Here is a 13288-nt window from a genome sequence, read left to right as displayed (position 1 = left end):
CCTGGGTTAAGCACCCTGCTGGAACCCCTACGTGCAAGGGAATGACTGGGTATGGGGGAATTCACAAGTGGCTGCCTATAAGAAAGCCAGAAATCTGTTGTGTTCTAACAAACTGCTTGTCCTGTATAACCCTTATAAACGATTAGTGCTAGCTTGCGATGCGTCGTCATATGGGGTCGGGTGTGTGCTACAACAGGCTAAAGAATCAGGGATTTTGCAAACGGTTGCTTATGCGTCCAGGAGTTTGTACAAGGCCGAAAGGGACTACAGCATGGTTGAAAAAGAGGCTCTGGCGTGCGTTTACGGGGTAAAAAAATGCACCAGTACTTATTTGGCCTCAAGTTTGAGCTTGAAACTGACCACAAGCCGCTAATATCGCTATTCTCTGAGAGCAAAGGGATTAATACCAATGCCTCTGCCGCATCCAAAGATGGGCGCTCACGCTGTCGGCATACAACTATATAATCTGCCACAGATTGGGCACAGAGAACTGCGCAGATGCTCTCAGTCGGCTGCCATTGCCCACCACCAGGGTGGAAATGGCACAGCCAGTGGACTTGCTCATGCTCATGGAGGCATTCGAGAACGAGAAGTCCCCCATTACGGCCTGCCAGATCAGGACCTGGACCAGCCAGGATCTTTTACTGACCTTGGTAAAAAAACTGTGTCCTCCATGGATGCTAGTCCGGTGTCCCAGTGGAGATGCAGGAGGCGATTAAGCCGTTCCACAAACGCAAAGACGAGTTGTCCCTGCAGGCAGACTGTCTATTGTGGGGCAATCGCGTGGTCTTGCCCAAGAAAGACAGAGACACATTCATATATGAACTGCACAGCACCCACCCAGGCATCGTAATGATGAAAGCCATAGCCAGATCCCATGTGTGATGCCCCAGCATCGACTCAGATTTAGAGTCATGCATGCGCCAGTGCAACACTTGCTCTCAGCTGAGCAATGCACCCAGAGAGGCACCACTAAGTTTGTGGTTGTGGCCCTCCAAACCATGGTCGAGGATCCATGTAGACTATGCGGGCCTATTCCTAGGCAAAATGTTTTTGGTTGTCGTGGATGCTTACTCAAAATGGATTGAATGTGCAATAATGTCTGTAAGCACGTCCACGGCCACCATTGAAAGCCTACAAGCCATTCTTGCCACGCACGGCTTGCCTGATGTCCTAGCCAGCGACAATGGGCCATGCTTTACCAGTGCTGAATTCAAGGAATTCATGACCCGCAACGGGATCAAACACGTCACATCTGCCCCGTTCAAGCCCACATCCAATGGCCAGGCAGAACGGGCAGTCCAGACCATCAACCAAAGCTTGAAACGTCTGTCGGAAGGTTCCTGCAGACCCGGTTGTCTCGAGTGCTGCTCAGCTACCGCACCAGACCCCACTCACTCACCGGGGTTCCCCCAGCTGAGCTGCTCATGAAAAGGGCACTTAAAGCAAGGCTCTCTCTTGTCCACCCTGATCTCCATGATCACGTGGAGGGCAAGCGGCATCAACAAAGTGTGTACCATGACCGCGCAAATTTGTCACGCGATATTGAGATCAATGATCCTGTGTTTGTGCTCAATTATGGACATGGTCCCAAATGGCTTGCTGGCACGGTCACAGCCAAAGAGGGGAGTAGGGTGTTTCAGGTCAAATTGGCCAATGGACAAACGCACAGAAAACATTTGGACCAAATCAAATTGCGGTTCACCAACAGTTACGAACAACCCGAAGAGGACACCACCAACTTTGACCCTCCAACACACACAAGTGGCAACTGACATCGTGGTTGACCATGAAACTGAACTCGCCATCCCAGCAGCCCGGCAAGGCCGGCTGCCAACAGCCCAGTGAAGAACTGACCAACCCACCCACACCCGCATTTGTACCAAGACGATCGACAAGGGAGCGTAAGTCCCTGATCATCTCACCTTGTAAATAAGTGTACTGTTGACTTCACGGGGGAGTGATGTTATGTATTTAATCCTTTGTAACCTGCATGACACCTGACCACCAGAGGGCCCAACTGTTGGGACCCAAGGGATCCCAGCATCCCTTGGGAGCACAGTATATAAGCAGGCCACCCACGAGGTATCTGCACTCTGGAATCTTATTAAAGGTGCTAAGGTCACACTTGCTCATTACACACAGTACTCAGTTTCACCTTTTATTGTGAGTGTATCACACCCGAGGCCCAAGAGCACAGCATGATCGGAGCAGAGGGGCGGGAGGATAAAGCAGCTAGATGCTGCCGAGAGCTCGGAGCAACGTGAGCGAAGAGGGGGACAAAATCAAAGTGTGACATCACTCGGCAAAACAATGAGACTAAAGGCAGTCAAGTCCCCTGGACCTGATGCTTTACATCCTAGGGTCTTAAAAGAAGTGGCTGCAGAGTTAGTAGATGCATTGATTGTAATCTACCAAAATTCCCTGGATTCTGCAACGTCCCTGTTTAAAAAAGGAGGCAGACAAAAAGCAGGAAACTATAGACCAGTTAGCCTAACATCTGTCGTTGGGAAAATGCTGTAGTCCATTATTAAGGAAGCAGTAGCAAGACATTTGGAAAAGCAGAATTCAATCAAGCAGAGTCTGCATGGTTTTATGAAAGGGAAATCATGTTTGACAAATTTGCTGGAGTTCTGTGAGGATGTAATGAGCAGGGTGGATAAGAGGGAACCAGTGGATGTGGTGTATTTGGATTTCCAGAAGGCATTCAATAAGGTGCCACATAAAAGGTTACTGCACAAGATAAAAGTTCACGGGGTTAGGGGTAATATATTAATATGGATGGAGGATTAGCTAACTAAACAGAAAAGAGAGAGTTGGGCTAAATGGGTCATTTTCCGGTTGGCAAACAGTAACTAGTGGTGTGCCGCAGGGATCGGTGCTGGGGCGTCAACTATTTACAATCTATATTAATGACTTGGATAAAGGGACAGAGTATAATGTAGCCAAGTTTGCTGATGATACAAAGATGGGTGAGAAAGTAAGTTGTGAGGGGGACACAAAAAATCTGCAAAGGGATATAGACAGGCTAAGTGAGTGGGCAAAAAATTGGCAGATGGCATATAATGTAGGAAAATGTAAGGTTATCCACTTTGGCAGAAAAAATAGAAAAGCAAATTATAATTTAAATGGAGAAAAATTACAAAGTGCTGCAGTACAGAGGAACCTGGAGGTCCTTGTGCATGAAACACAAAAAGTGAGTATGTTGGTATTGCAAGTAATCAGGAAGGCAAATGGAATGTTGGCCTTTATTGCAAGGGGGATAGAGTGTAAAAGCAGAGAAGTCCTGCTACAACTGCACAGGGCATTGGTGAGGCCACACCTGGAGTACTGCGTACAGTTTTGGTCTCCGTATTTAAGGAAGGATATACTTGCATTGGAGGCTGTTCAGAGAAGGTTCACTCGGTTGATTTCGGAGATGAGGGTGTTGACTTATGAAGATAGGTTGAGTAGGTTAGGCCTATACTCATTGGAGTTCAGAAAAATGAGAGGTGATCTTATCAAAACATATAAGATAATGAGGGGGTTCGACAAAGTGGATGCAGGGAGGATGTTTCCACTCATTGGGGAAACTAAAACTAAAACTAGAGGGCATTGTCTCAGAATAAGGGGCCGTCCATTTAAAACTGAGATGAGGAGGAATTTCTTCTCTCAGAGGGTTGTAAATCTATGGAATTCTCTGCCCCAGAGAGCTGTGGAGGCTGGGTCATTGAATATATTTAACATGGAGATAGACAGATTTTTGAGCAATAGGAGAATAAAGGGTTATGGGGAGCGGGCAGGGAAGTGGAGCCAAGTCCATGATCAGATTATTGAATGGCGGAGCAGGCTCGAGGGGCCAGGTGGCCTATTCCTGCTCCAATTTCTTATGTTCTTATCACAAGAAAGCAGGTAAATGATTGGCTGGTTGGTTGGTTGGTGGGTATTTCTCTATTTCTCTTTTTTTAACCTTGGGCACTGGTGTAAATTAAGAGCCGCAATTTAAAAAGTAAACATAGACAAGTGATATTTCTAAATTTAAAAACCTCACTAATTAAATAAAATATGTAATTTAAAAAAAAGTTTATAAGTTCTTTTCTGCTAAGTATTTCAGCCTATAAAATAGAAGGTAAGAGCTGATTGGTGAGTAGCTGCTGAGTGTTTATTGCTAAGTTTTAAAGTTTATTTCTGCTGCGTCGTTCCGAGTCTATTAACTTGAGGCATGGCAGGGAAGCTCAGTCCCATGGAGTGCACATCCTGTGCCATGTGGGAAGTCCTGGATGCTTTGCATAGCTTGGACGACTACGCGTGCAGGAGATGTCACCAGCTGCAGCAACTTGAGCTCCGCATTTCGGAGCTTGAGCGGTGGCTGGAGTCACTGCGGTGCATCTGCACTGCATCCGTGAGACTGAAAATTTTGTGGATAGCACATTTCTAGAGGTGGTCACCCCGCAGCTTAAAATGTGCAAGCAGAGAGATAATGGGTGACCACCAGACAGAAGGGGAGGACCAGGCAGGTAGTGCAGGTGTCCCCTGAGCCCATCTCGCTCTCCAACCAGAATTCTGTTCTGACTACTGGTGAGGGCGATGGTGCCTCTGGGGCGTGCAGCCATAACCAAGACCACAACACCACGGATGGCTCAGCTGCACAGGAGGAAGAAAGAAGAATGGAAGAGCAATAGTGGTAGGGGATTCGATAGTCAGGGGAGCAGACAGGTGCTTCTGCGGCCGCAGACGTGACTCCAGGATGGTATGTTGCCTTCCTGGTGCCAGGTCAAATATGTCACAGAGCAGCTGCAAGACATTCTGGGTGGAGAGGGTAAACAGCCAGAAGTCGTGGTCCATATCGGTACCAATGACATAGGTAGGAAGAGGGATGAAGTCCTGCAGGCAGAGTTTAGGGAGCTAGGAGAGAGATTAAAAAGCAGGACCTCAAAGGTAGTAATCTCCGGGTTACTCCCAGTACCACGAGCAAGTGAGTACAGAAATAGGAGGATAGAGAAGATGAATGCGTGGCTGGAGAGATGGTGCAGGCGGGAGGGCTTTGGATTCCTGAGGCATTGGGTCTGTTTCTAGGGGAGGTGGGACCTGTACAAACGGGTTGCACCTCAACAGGGCAGGGACCAGTATCCTCGCGGGAGGGTTTGCTAATGCTGTTGGGGAGGGTTTAAACTAGCTTGGTAGTGGGATGGGAACCGGAGAGTAGATTCAGTGGGGAGAGAAGCAAAGCTGGAATTGGGCAGCAGAAAAGTAGAAAGTGAATTTGGAAGACAGAGGAAACAAGGGCTGGAAAATAGACAACAAGGGAGTTTGGCACCACTAAATGGTATATACTTCAATGCAAGGAGTATAGGGAATAAGGCAGATGAGCTGAGAGCACAGGTAGACAATTGGGAGTACGATATTATAGCTATTACTGAGACATGGCTAAAAGAAGGGCAGGAATGGCAGCTCAACATTCCTGGTTACAGGGTTTTCAGACAGGATAGAGAGCGGGGTAAAAAAGGAGCAGTATTAATTAAAGAAACAATTACAACTGTGAGAAGGGATAATATGTTAGAGGGGTCATCAAACGAGGCCATATGGGTTGAATTGAAGAACATAAAAGGGGCAATCACACTGCTGGGAGTGTACTATAGACCCCTAAACAGTCAGAAGGAGATTGAAGAACAAAAATGTGGGCAAATTGCTGCAAAGTGCAAAAACTATAGAGCTGTAATAGTGGGGGATTTCAACTACCCTAATATTGACTGGAAAAAAAGCAGTGTAAATGGTACTGAGGGTGCAGAATCCCTAAAGTGCATTCAGGAGAACTTCTTTAGTCAGTATGTAACAAGCCCAACAAGGAAGGGGGCGGTTCTGGACTTGGTTTTGTGGAATGAAGAGGGGCAGATGGAAAGGGGTATCAGTGGGAGAGCATTTTGGTGCTAGTGATCATAATTTTATTAGATTTAAGGTAGTTATGGAGAAGAACAAAGCTGGACCAGGAATTAAAGTTTTCAATTGAGGTAAGGCCAATTTTGCTGAGCTGAGGTGGGATTTGGCCAAAGTGGACTGGAAACGGCTACTTAATGGTAAATCAGTGTCAGAGCAGTGGGAGGCATTCAAGGAGGAGATCCTGAGGGTACAGAACAAGTATGTTCACTGAAAGTAAAAGGGTGGGACTAACAAATCTAGAGCCCCCTGGATGTCAAGGGACATACAGGGTAAGATAAAGAAAAAACGGGAAGCTTATGACAGATACCGAGAACTCAACACTGCAGAAACTCTAGTGGAGTATAAGAAATGCAGGGTGCAATTAAAAATGACATCAGGAAATCAAAGAGAGAGAATGTAAAATCAGAGAAAACCAAAAGATGTTTTATAAATACATTAAGAGCAAGAGGATAACTAGAGAAAGAATGGAGCCTATAGAGACTGTTAAGGGGCAACCTAGGGTAAAAGAGTTAATCCACTTATATGAGTATTATTCTAGTTAGTTTCAAAGATCTTTATTCAACAATAAGGAGTCTGGCCACTTGGGATGGTTGCATCCTGGCCAAAGACTCAAGCCAACCAAGTTAAGAAATAATGAGTACAGAATAGGAGAGCAGATGACATAACTCAAGGTAACAAGGACAGCAATCACCTGTCCTTGTGTGAACGGACTCAGTTACTAAAGATGTGGCTGAGGTCCGATGGGCTCCCCTTGTCTCAAGGACACCCATTGTGTATGCTATACCAATTAATGTTTTGCACAGAGGACCCTTTGTTTTTGCACACGATACTATTATGCTCACGGCACATCTATTATGCACCTGTTGGAAGATGACCATGTTTGGGAGGGGGGCTGTCTATGTAGACCTATAAATATAATGTCTAAACTTAATGCACTTTGAGACAGTGGTGGCAGACAGCCATACCTCCCCCCTGCTAGCTTGAACTAAAGGGTTGAACAAACTTGATGATTGACTTTCGAGTGGTATTTTGAGTCATAACAGAGACCATAAAGGAAATCTGTGTGTGAATACTTTGCATCTGTTTTCACAGAAGAGTAGGGCAATGCAGACTTTGCAATGAGGGAGGAGGAGTGTGAAATATTAAACAAGATAAACATAGTGAGAGAGGAAGTATTAGGGGACTTACCAGCTTTGAAAGTGTTTAAATCCCCAGGCCGGGATGAAATGTATCCCAGGCTGTTAAGAAAGCAAAGGAGGAACTAGCAGAGGCTCTGACCATCATTTTCCAGTCCTCTGTGGTTTCAGGTGTGGTGCCAGAGGACTAGAGGACTGCTAATGTTGTACCTTTGTTTAAGAAGGAAGAAAGGGATAGACCGAGTAATTACAGGCCAGTCAGCCTAACCTCAGTGGTGGGAAAATTATTGGAAAACATCCTGTGGGGCAGGATAACTCTTCATTTAGAAAAACATGGATTAATCAAGGACAGTCAGCATGGATTTGTTAAGGGAAGGTCGTGTCTGACTAACTTGATTGAATTTTTCGAGGGAGTAACCAGGAGGGTCGATGAGGGCCGTGCGTATGATGTAGTGTATATGGATTTTAGCAAAGCTTTTGATAAGGTCCCACATGGCAGACTGGTCATGAAAGTAAAAGCCCATGGAATCCAGGGCAAAGTGGCAAGTTGGATCCAAAATTGGCTCAGAGGCTGGAAGCAAAGGATAATGATTGATGGGTGTTGTTGTGACTGGAAGGCTGTATCCAATGGGGTTCTGCTGTGCTCAGTGCTGGGTCCCTTGCTTTTTGTGGTATATATCAATGAATTGGACTTGAATGTTGGGGGTATGATTAACAAGTTTGCAGATTACACTAAAATAGGCTGTGTGGTAGATAATGAAGAAGAAAGCTGCAGACTGCAGGAAGATATCAATGTACTGGTCAGGTGGGCAAAACGGTGGCAAATGGAATTCAATCCGGATAAGTGTGAGGCAATGCATTTGGGGAGGTCTAACAAGGCAAGAGAATGCACATTAAATGGTATGACACTGAAAAGTATAAAGGAACAAAGGGACCTTGGAGTGCAGGTCCACAGATCCCTAAAGGTAGCAGGCCAGGTGGATAAGGTAGTTAAGAAGGCATATGGAATACTTGCCTTTATTAGTCAAGGCAATGAATACAAGAGCAAGGACGTTATGTTTGAACTGTATAAAACATGGTTAGGCCAAAGCTGGAGTACTGTGTGCAGTTCTGGTCACCGCATTGCAGGAAAGATGCGATTACACTAGAAAGGGTGCAGAGGCGATTTACAAGAATGGACTGGAGAATTTTGGCTATGAGAAAAGATTGAATACGCTGAATAGGCTGAGTCTGTTTTCTTTGGAACAGAGGAGGCTGAGGGGAGACCTGATTGAGGTGTGCATAGATTTAATGTAATTGGAGGCAGGTTTAGAGGAGATATGAGGGGAAATTTCTTCACTCAGAGGGTGGTGGGGGTCTGGAACTCACTGCCTGAAAGGGTGGTAGAGGCTGAAAGCTTCACCACATTTAAAAAACACTTGGATGTGCACTTAAATTACCGTAACCTATAGGGCTACAGACCAAGAGCTGGAAAGTGGGATTAGGCTGGATAGCTCTTTGTAGGCTTACGTGGACACGATGGGCTGAAATGGCCTCCTTCCGTGCTGTAAATTTCTATGATTCTATGATTCTATGAAATGTAATTTCCAACACAATGTCATGACAAATAAGCAGTACAATGGCGTTTTCATGGTGCAGTGACTTGTTTTGATGTGGATTAAGTCACTGCTTTCGTCAGACCTTTTTTTATTTGCCTAATACCAAACACTTTCTAACTGGTTCTGGTTCATTATACCCATTGATCCTAAATAAGAGCTGATACCCTCGACAGCAAAACTCTGTATGTTAAACCAACTGCAACTTAAATATCTTCCTCTTACAGAGGAGATAAAGACCTTCTACTCAGGTTAAAAGTGGTGCAGAATAAACAAGAGCTTGCGATTTCATACCTCTTTTCTGTCCTCACTGAAAGCCTGAAGAATGTCAGTCTGCCTTGTGTAGTTCCCGTTTGAGTCCTGTAGCCCCTGCAGAATTCTCTCACGAAGTACCAGAACTGACACACGTAGCTGATGCCACAGAAGTTGAACTGTATGGATGTCCACTAGGATATTGACTGAGTAGGAGAGAAGCTTCAGTGAAATTTCTGTCTCCAACAGGGCATGGATCAGCTCCACATGATCTGAAATATCTTCACAAATATCCTGCAGGGAGAGAAAGAATATAACTTACAGCATCACTCACATCACCATTAGTGGGATGCTAATCATGTTCTCGTAGGCCTTTCTCTCCAAGTACAGTTGTGTGATTACTGTGCAGAAAATACTGTCATTGCCCTTTCAGGAAGTTTGCAGCCACACTCAGCTAAACTCAACTGATTTTTTTTACATTTCTGCAGTACCATTGCCTCCTAATGTTTGGATCTCACACAGTTATTGGGTGTTGCAATTGTATACAATTACTGCCCTCCACACAAGCAATGGCAGCAGAGACCCATTTTTTCATGGGTCTCCCAATCTGTTGAAATTTTAACCTCCATTTTTGGCCTTGTAAATATTTTGAGTTGATTCAGCATGCCAAATGCTTTGACATGTCACACTGGGGCAGCTCAGTGTCTGATTGTATTGCTTGCAGCGGAGAGATTTTTTAATGAAATTTAAGATACATTTATATTATCCTTTGCCTTTATATTTCAGGAGGACCAAAGATGGTTGATTCAAAAAATGGGGAGTCATTTTTTTGTGCATGCATGAAACAATATATCTCCCATTTTCTGACTGGGCCTTCCATGGACCTACATAAGAGTCAGACAATACAAACACAGGAGACTGTTGCACGGATGTTGGCTTGGCAGTTGCTCAGTTGGCTACATGGATGATTTGCATCTTAGCAGATGATGTGAGACCTGCTGCATTGCAAGCTACTACAACGCAGTTTAACAGCATTGTTTCAGTTTTAATATTTTGAAAGAAAACTTCCTTTGATGCAGATGATCATGTGAACCACTTTATTGGTAACCTTGGTTTACAAAAACCTGATAAAATTATTGATCTCCAGGTGATGTGATATGTGAAAGCCTGAGTGTTTCCAGGTACACAGCTTAAACAAGATTGATCAAATTTTCCTAATTACACAAGCATGGAGAACTTCAATTGTAATTCAGTTTGACTGTTTTTAAATGAAAAATGTCCAACACCGAATTCACCAGACAGGAGGGGCTTTTACATTACAGATACAATTACAGATTAATAAACGGAGTCCCTTATACTTCAGACTCACTACTTTGAAAAAATACAGTCTCAACAATCATGTGGCAGGCCTTCCATGTTGATGCTTTGCTTTGTTATTCCCACCAGACTCAAAACAGCAACAATCCTGCTTAAGATCAGGTTCACCGTAATCCACTTTCAGAGCACTGATTTCATGCATTTTAAGTTAAACTGCATCCTACCACTTATGATACTAAAACCCAATTTTCTTCTTTGGCATCACGTTAACTCATATATAGCTCTTTTCATGACCTCAGGATGTCCCAAAGTGCTTCACAGCCAATTAAGTACTTTTGAAATATAGTCATTGTTTTACTGTAGGGTAACACAGCATGCAATTTGTGCACAGCAAGGTCCCATAAACAGCAATGTGATATATGACCAGATAATCTGTTTTTTTTTTAGTAATGGTGAGGGATAACTTTTGGCCAGAAAACCAGAAGAATTCCCCTGCTCTTCTTTGAATATTACCATGGGATCTTTTATGTCTACCTGAGAGGGAAAATTGTGGTCTTGGTTTGATGTCTCATCCAAAAGATGGCATCTCTATCAGTGCTCACTGCTTCAATGATGCACTAGATCATGTGCTCAAGTCTCAGGAGTGGGGCTTGAATCCACGACCTTCTGATTCAATCACTTTCAGTTACCAACTGTGTATTGCCCAAACCATTGCTAATTAACAAAGAACTAGAAAGGGAGGCATCCCTCATTTTTACTGGCAGTAGGCTACTTTACATTGCTCAGCATGGCTCGCAAAGTTTGAAGTCATAAAGCCCATACATCTAACAAGTTCAAATGCACAATCATCTATCCACAAAGTGAAAATGTCCGACACCGTTCAAATTTATTTTTCTAAAATTTTTCAACAAAATGTTTTTGCACTTATCTCACAATTTTTACCCTTTGCTGATCTACTGCACAAAGCTGAGAGTTCAGTTATTAGTAATGTACAGTTGCACTAGCAACAATTTCCCAGGTTACCAAAGGTCATAAATACTCCCATTTATCACTTTAGCAACAGAATTTGTTCAGCTCTACTGTGTTGCAGTGGTTTTTATACATAAATCATGAGCTGTAAAATCACTTCAAAAAGTCAGTGTCAAGTTTCCTTCAGAGTTGGGCTACAGCTTGATCCCTGCATGTCTGCAGCCAACTGGATTAAAACTGTGGAAACTCGACTCTACAAATCTTCCAAACAGCACCGACAAGCTGTTGCTGCGACAGCAATGAAAAAATCCTCACCCTCTTGTGCATATCGCTACAGAAGCAAGCAGCAAAGAAACAGAAGCAAGGAACAAATAAATAAAAGCAAAAGAGAAACACACTCTTAAAGTAGAAGATAAATATCAGGATCATTTGTCTTATGTGTAGAAAATAACTAAAATATGAATATTATGACCCAAGCTTAACATTGCAATTCACATGATGCCAGAAATCCAAATTGGGGAGAGCTTGGGCTCAGATCTCAACATAATAAATTTAGTATCCGAAAATGGTTAAGTATATTATTAAATTAATGTTTGTTGCAATTGAACGAAGAGCTCACAAAACATAGTACAAGATGATCTGAACATACTTTGCTTTAGAGATAATGCATGATTGAAATATTTCACTCAAAATATACAAACACATGCACACACATCTATATATACATTTTTTTTGCCACAAACATGTCCTAAAGCATTCTGCTGACTGAGCTATCGTTCATTATTTCCATTAGTAAACTTCATGCAATAGGAAATTCAGTTAGTTTGTCTCACCTCGCTGTTAATCATTTAAATTCCTTCAGCACTAAAGTGGCAAATTCAGCCCTGAAAATTGCAATGGTAGTAGTTCACAGTTACCAGTAACACTCTTGTAACAACTTTCACTCTTGAACATTGTTTGCTACTAACTAACTAGCTTCATCTGATTAGCAAGAATGACACAGCTCTTTGAAAATTGTACATTAACCATATTTCTTTCCAGCAGAAACATTACTCTGCACTTAAACATTTTTGCATTTGAAAACTAAATAATAATTGTGATTGATCTTATAATATTTCTCAATTAAAATGGTTGTAAGTACCTCTCCTGCACAGTAAAATTCTGCCACAGTTTACTCCTGAATTTGCAGCTCTTGAATGAATTTTGTCAGAGTTTCTGTCTTTCATTGAATTAGAAAAAATATTTATCAAACATGACCTACAGCTCCATATCTACCAGCCACACCATCACCTCCTGCTCGGCACAACTGCCCGCTTCACTGGGGTAATAATGGCAGTTGAATTCACTAACACACAGCTGTTGCAGAGTATCAAACAGACTATGTGCAGATAGGACACAGCTAACCAGATATACCCAAAATAACTGAAGTAGATCACCATGGTTTGACAAAGCACACATCAAACTGTGCTAAATGCTTTCTCAAACCTTGCTGTGGTGGAGACATCATATGATGCAAGGAAAGAATACCTTATTACAGAAATAAGGTACAATCTCAAGGAAAATAGCAACTGATGGATTGTTTGCTCTATAATTATCTGATCAGCAGCTCCTTTAGTTCTTTAACCTTGGTAGCATAGAGTTTTCCATTAGGCAGGTTAAATGCATGGCAGTCAAGTATTCACACTTGCATTCCTTGGTCACAGATACCATCACACACATCTGGAAACGGGTTTGAATTCATTTCAAGAATGGATTGGTGCAAAAATATCCACGTATTGTTATTAAAGGTTACAAGCCATGTTAGAAGCTAAAGATGCCTAAAAATGTATAAAACTGATATGATTGTACAAAACTGATACAATTGCTGTTTTTAAATCATTGCTTTGAACTGGAGATGACGTATCTCCTTAGAATGATAGTAGATGCTTAGAAATGCTAATGTCTTGGTACCCTGCAGAGATGTTATAGTATTCTGCACTATGACAATCATTATCTGTGGTTTTCAGGTTAAAGCTTCAGTTTGTTTATGTATCTTTAAGACAATTTGTTAGAGAAAGGCTTAGAATGGATGGAGGTTTGTAGGAATTAACGTAAACATATTGC

At 42.9% G+C, this 13288-nt stretch overlaps 1 protein-coding gene across 3 annotated transcripts in view; it reads right to left on the bottom strand.

Moving 5' to 3' along the window:
• The window catches only part of akap6 (A kinase (PRKA) anchor protein 6), a 589551-nt gene that overhangs the window by 360228 nt on the left and 216035 nt on the right, over positions 1 to 13288 (bottom strand). For all 3 annotated transcript variants that reach the window (XM_070879057.1, XM_070879059.1, XM_070879058.1), the window contains one exon: positions 8942 to 9193. In XM_070879057.1, the coding sequence (XP_070735158.1) occupies positions 8942 to 9193 (252 nt within the window). The remainder of the gene's footprint in view (positions 1 to 8941; positions 9194 to 13288) is intronic.

Source organism: Pristiophorus japonicus, chromosome 4, assembly GCF_044704955.1.
Source record: "Pristiophorus japonicus isolate sPriJap1 chromosome 4, sPriJap1.hap1, whole genome shotgun sequence".
Taxonomy (NCBI): domain Eukaryota; kingdom Metazoa; phylum Chordata; class Chondrichthyes; family Pristiophoridae; genus Pristiophorus; species Pristiophorus japonicus.
The sequence above is the reverse complement of the archived record's forward strand: the minus strand, read 5'-3'. Positions and strand labels throughout refer to the sequence as shown.